Here is a 6,541-nt window from a genome sequence, read left to right on the forward strand (position 1 = left end):
CTTTCTCTTCTTCTTCTCCTCCTCCTCCTCCTCATCTTCCTTCGTCCTCTTCTCCTTCTTCTTCTCATCTTCATTCTTCTTCTTCTGTTCCGTTACCAGTAAATTTGCAGCTCCACAGGAGCAGAACCACTTTATCAATAAAGCTCTGCAGTGTTTGATGTTTTGATGTGAACACATATATCTGATCAGTTTTATTTCATTTCCACAGTTCAGTTGTACCCGTTTTATAAATGTCAGCTACAAAATTTGCTAAATGAATCACATCGATTCTGCATCCTGGACACAAACTAACAGTGAAATTATACTACTAAAATAAGAATAAAGACGAGAAAACTATAAATGCCTGAACGAGAATGCATCGGCTGCAGATGCTGATTCGAAAGCTCCTGTCTCTGCCAGGTTTCACAGCCGCTCCTGAGCCAATCAAATCCCTGAAAAACGCTTCCGGAGAATAAAAAACCCGGATTGTCTTAGTAGAAATAAGAGCGAAATCTCAGTCTGGTCACATCCAGAAACAGATCTTTAAATCCTGTTAGTGGCGCTTGTCACGAGCTACTGCCTGCGGAGTTTAATTCGACCACATATTAAACCACTGGAAATAACATCCAGAGTGAAACACACACACACACACACACACACGTATAGTTCATGTGTAAAATTGAAAAAGGAAAACTGATCTGATCCAGAGCAGCAGCAACATCCATCCTGGGGAATCAGATCACAAGTGACCAGCTTTAAGTCCAGGTGTGAACACTGATCTGGTGTCAGTCCACATGTGGAGGTGGTCTGGGACACATATGACCTCCTTCATTTGGTAGTGTGAACACACAATGAGTCCTGGGTCACATTAAAGACCACCTACTCAACAAGGCTGATCTGTGGAAGAGGAGTTTAACTCATTCATTCAACCACTATTAGAAATGATCACATGAATAAGTCATGTCTGCGGAACAGCTCCTCTAAAGTGAAGCCAAAGCAAGTAGAGCTCCCCCTGGTGGCTGGCTGCAGTATAGGTCATAAGCTCCACCCCCTCCATGTTAGTGGGCGGGACTTGGGCCAAACTAAAACATTAAAATACACGTCAAATACATTAAATTCAAGGATGGGTTCAGTCATTTTAGGTAGTTAATATAATACTGATGCATACTAGCTACGTTTTAGTTAGTTACAGGATGTGACATCATGATAACTACAAGTTGCCATGACAACCTCTCCGTGACGCGGTCCTGTACGAGAGAGGTGAGAGATGGAAAAAATAAAATAGTCGTAAGATGGCGCCGCCCAGTGCAAGAAAGTGTTCATATTTATATACAGTCTATGCTTTTAACCTGTGGTCAGTTATTGATGTCATCATGTGGATACATAAGGAGGACGGACGCTTCCAGGGTTCAGTTCTAATCTGAGATTTGTCTCTAAAATAAAGAAGAACTTGTTAGAGACTTTACAGCTTGTTCCAAAATATGACCTCTTATTTAACAAATTACACAACGTTTTGGTGTTTTACAGGCAAATCTGGACTTTTTATTTAATGTAGACGAACCCATATTTCAGGAAAGTGAGAAATATTTTCTTTCATGTTTGGATTATGAAGACAAGTTTGGCTAAAAGGACACGGTGGCAAAGTTAAAGGAACTCAAACTAAAGCTAGGAGCAAAGACCTGGAGAGTCTGGCGTCATGAAAGTACGTGTATTTAGTACAAGTATTTGTTATTTTGGATGCAAAGGTCTGTAACGTCTGTGTCCTCGTTCAGGAATGTGGGTCAGCAGGTTGGTTTTCAGCCTTAAAGCTTCTCACAGGTTCTGTTTTTAAAGGATTCTCTCTCTCACCGAGGGCTCAACCTCTTACATAACAGGAATGCTGCCTTCAAGTGCAGTCAGAGACATCAACTACTGCCAGCTGAGAAGAAGAAGAAGAGGAGGAGGAGGAGGAAGAGAAGACGGAGGAGACGGATGAAGAAGAAGTAGAAGGTGGAGATAAAGAAGATGGAGGAGGAGTACAAAAGAATGAGGAGGAAGAGAAGAGGGAGAAGGAGGAGGAGGAGGAGGGGTGAGAAGGAGAAGGTGAAGGAGAAGGAGGGGTGAGAAGGAGAAGGTGAAGGAGAAGAGGAAGAATGATGACAAGACGGAGGATGAGAAGGAAGAAAAGTCAGAGAAGGAGGAAGAGGAGACGAAGAGGAAGAAGAAGAAGAAGAAGGGGGGAGACGAAGAAGGAGGAGAAAAAGAAGATGGACAGGGAGGACGAGAAGAAGAATGAGGAGGAGGAGGAGGAGGAGAAAGAGGAGGAGTAAAAGAAGAATAGAGGTGGAGGAGAAGGGGCAAGAGAAGGAGTAGAAGCGGAAGAGGGGGAGATAAAGAAGAAGGAGAAAAAGAAGATGGACAAGAGGAAGAAGGAGGAAAAGGAGGAGACAGAGGAGGAGTAAAAAACCATAGAGGTGGAGGAGAAGGGGCAAGAGAAGGAGAAGAAGACAGAGTAGAAGAAGGAGGAGGAGGCAGATGAGAAGAGGAAGATAGAGGAGCAGTAGAAAATGGAGAAGGAGGAGGAGAGATAAAATATGAAGGAATGCAAGAAGACGGAGGAGAAGGAGAAAATGGAGGAAGAAAAAGAGAAGAAGGAACAGAAGGGGAAACAGAAGGGGTAGAAGGAGAAGAAGAGGAAGAAGAGGGAGGAGGAGGAGGAGATTTAACGTTAACAGTTGAACGTAAACAGCCCAGATAACCATCACACGTCACATGAGCTGAAAGCAGCTGAAGGCGGCCATGACGGCTCAAAGCCAGTTTAACAGTTTAGCCGCAGGTCTGAGGTCAAAGGTCGACCCCTGCTCTCAAAGCTCCAGCAGCGAGAGACGTTGTTATCGAGGAACGCCGTGCAGGTGCAGGTGCAGGGCGCCACTAGTCACTCTTTTAGAACTTTTACAAAGTGCTGGAGTTTTCTAATGAAGAAATAAACTCAGGTGATGAGAGTGAAGGGTCGAGGTCCTCTCCTGCATCTTACGTGCAAACGATTTTAACCCACTCCTCTGCAGCCTTATCAGGTTTATCAGCTGTACTTGAACGCAGCACCTGACCCACTGATCTCTCCCTGGTAGTTGCTTTTTATTTTTTAATCTTTAATTATTTACTTTGGTCCCAAACTATCTGCTCGTCTCCATTTCCACTCAGTTTTTTTTTTTCTTGCTTCTCCTTGAACAGCTGTTACATAACCGACTCTGCTCTGGGAAACTCAATGAATCTCCATCTGACCGCCTCCCTCCCTCTCTCTCTTTCTCCCCCTCTCTCTCTCTCTCCAGTCTGCATACCAATAATGAGCAGCAGGAAAATCTGCCGTCAGGCCCGAGAGCTGCTCACAGGGGACGTCGTGCAGCATGACTTCATTCACTGCTTTTACTCACGAGTGAGAGAGTTTCTGTGTCTGTTTCCACTCAAACATTCACGGCCTGTGAATATATTTGAGTCAACGTACAAATATCCACCAACTGTTCTGTTTTAGCCTGACAGACAGTTCCAAAAGTCGTCTTGAAGTCTGAGAACATAAACGTGACGCTAGCACAAAAAAACAAAAACAAAATGCAGTTCCTGTAACGTCCACTAGAGGCTGAGTCCAAACCTGAGTCCATCCCCATAGACCTCCATGTTAAAAAAAAAATATGCAGCAGAAATAAACATGTTAACTGCCTGGTATAAATACACTCTGGGTCTCTGGAGTTAATTTCTAGATTCATCACAACTGTGCATGGAGAAGTGTTTCATATCAAGGCTTAAACTTGTGCAGAATTAACGAACGTGGCGTCTTTTACGTGTCCTCACAGGTTTGCTAGCCGTCTTTAGCCTCAGCTCCCCTCACGCTCCAACTCCTTGACCAATTTTTGAATTAGCTGTGAGTTAGTAGTTTAGTTTTTCAGTTTTTAAAAGAGATTTTCACAAAACTAATGTCGCCATTGATGCCAGAGATTTGAACTGATCTTCACAATATTTGACTTCTTTTATTTTCTCCTCTTTCATGTGTCTTTGCTTTTGTGCAGCTCTTCTCTTCTGTTCTCTTCTCTGTCGTCATACTTTTAAATCCAGTCATCTTCCAGGACTAAAGGTGCTCTCAGAGCCTCTGTCACGTTTTGGATCTCCCTCACACGTGGACTGATTGGCCAGTGTCGGGAGACGACAGCAAGATTTCTATCTAGAGGCTGCAGGAAATGTCGTGCATTTATTAAGAAACGTATCGACGTCCCATCTTTCAAATCAAGATCGATTTGAATCGGAAATCTAGATTTAAGTGGAATCAGACGCTGCCAAGATGGAGACGGACGGAGACGCCACACTGAGCTTCAAAACTGGTCCTCAAGAAAAAAGAAACACACTTTACCTGATTAAAACCTGTCACATATGTCCAAGAAATGAAACCAGCACCAGATATTGTTTCTTCACCATTTCTCATCCGTAAATGACTGAGATGATTCGTCAACTTATCAGACTGATCATTTCAAACATACAGAGACAGAGCAGGAAAACAAAGAGCGCCCGTCGAAGGAGGCAAAGGAGAAGGTCCACACAACGCTGATATGTGGCCGCAAGCATGAGGACGGTCACAAACGAAACATCGGTGTGATTTGTAGAGATTTCTTTTGCTTCCAGCTGTGTACTTTGCAGGTGTCTTTCATCGTTTTACGTCTCTCAAAGACACTTTTGTGTATCTGTGGTCGTTTTGCGCCTCATTTTGAGTCTCTTTGAGGTGATTTTAGGGCTCAATCAACCTCTCATTCCTCTGGTTTCAGTCACACTGGCTGTCAACATTTGTTTTCTGATAAATTAGATAAATAGATTGATTTGTGTTTCCTGCTGAAACACAAATCAATTAATTCTCATTATGCACCAATAATCTCTGCTCTAGTTCTTTTCCACACCAACCTGGAAAAACTGGTCTTTTAGCAGCAAACACAAACTGTCAAAGTTAAAACAACACTGTTGTTTTTTTAGGTTGAAGCATCTCAGTGAAGATTCACTTTCACTGGAACTAAATGGCCACTAACGAACCAGAAAAACGCTTCAACTGTCACATTCAGTCAACGGCTCCATTCACCTGAATAATAAAGTTAAATGAGCTTCATTTCAGATGTTGTCCCTCCGCCTCCAGCTCAACATCAGGCGGCTCTCGGGTCTCTCTGCAGCCGGCTCTGAGTGGCTGCCCGCGGCTTCGCAAACTGATGTGTTCGGGTGTCACTCGGTGCCGTGCATGTGTGTGTGTGTGTGTGTGTGGAGGTGTTAACGTGCATAAAATCAGTGAATTTCCGCGCTCCAGCTCGGATCGTTTGAAGTTGCTGCTGCAGACTGGCTGCACAAACCACACACATGATAATGATTATTTAAAAATCTAAGTCCTACCTTTACCGGAGCCGGAGGAACTGGAGCCGGAGCAGCTGTGCGCTCTGGCCGCTGTGCGCGGCGGAGTCTCCAGGCTCGCCACCGGCGTCTCCTCGGCTGGTGTAGCGGGCTCAGAGCCGCTCCTGCTCGGCTCGCTGGCAGAATCCTGCGGGGACGACTCCATCCATGAACCGGAAAGGAAAAACTCCCAAAAAACGAACAAAATCCTCAGCTCTTCTGAATAAAAAATAAGAAAAAATCAAAGAGGGCAGCGGTGAGGGGGTTCTTTTGCAGCGGGAGAAGCGTGGCTGCGGAGCGGCCGTCAGTCGCTGCTCTGAACGCCGTTTGGAGAAGAAGGAGCCCGGGCTGAGAGAGGAGGAAGGGCGGCGCTGTGGAGAGCTCGGCTGCCCTCCCTGGAGGCTCAGACCCGGACAGGATCCACACGAGTCTTGAAAGTGAGATCTGAAGCGAGTCAGAAGTTCTGCGGTATTTCTCCTGCAGAGTGGACTTCCTCTGTGGCTGCTGCACAACACCTGGAGCTGCAAAGCAACCTGGGAAACACCTCATGGCTCCTGCACACTGTCATGTGCACGCAGTGAAAGTTTATGAGCGCTGTCATTCGGTGTCTGTGGAGCTCAGCTGGAAGAAGTTAAACACGTAGAAACATACAAGGAACCACTGCAACGAAACAGAACTTCTGAAGTTCATGCAACCTTTGTCTTCCAACTGACAGTTTATTCAGCCTAAAATAAAATGTTTCACCTAAGTCTGTGTTACACTTTTTTAGCCCAACTTCTTCTCAACTGATTACTTTTCAGAATTCCATGGCCAGTAAACCATGTGATACAGAAACATTTGTCAAATTTGACCTGGAGGATAACAGGAATGTTAAATATACTTGCTGCAATTATACTTGTGCAAATAAAGAACCTTAAAAACACATTTAAGTGCAGTACTTGCACTTTACTCGATGTTTCTGATTAATAAAAGCTGAATGACAGAAAACTAATCTGCATAAAACATGTTCTTCCATCTTCTACAAACATCACTGAACATCTTCTTCCAAGCGCTTTGCAACGATTTACATCAGGGGTGTCAAACTCATTCTAGTTCGGGGGTCACATTCAGCCCCAATTTGATCTCAAGTGGGCCGGACCAGTAAGACAACAGCATAATCACTTATAAATAA

General features: G+C 44.4%; 1 protein-coding gene across 1 annotated transcript in view; it reads right to left on the minus strand.

Annotated features, from left to right (window-relative positions):
• LOC311485414 (nuclear receptor ROR-alpha A-like) overlaps positions 1-5,536 on the minus strand; it is a gene marked incomplete at its 5' end in the record, with an annotated part of 80,511 nt that extends 74,975 nt beyond the window's left edge. Inside the window, one exon of the mRNA XM_084540806.1 lies at positions 5,374-5,536. Within this exon, the coding sequence (XP_084396932.1) occupies positions 5,374-5,536 (163 nt within the window). The remainder of the gene's footprint in view (positions 1-5,373) is intronic.
• Between the last annotated feature and the right edge of the window lie 1,005 nt (positions 5,537-6,541).

Source organism: Chelon labrosus, assembly GCF_963514085.1.
Source record: "Chelon labrosus genome assembly, chromosome: 3".
Lineage (NCBI taxonomy): Eukaryota > Metazoa > Chordata > Actinopteri > Mugiliformes > Mugilidae > Chelon > Chelon labrosus.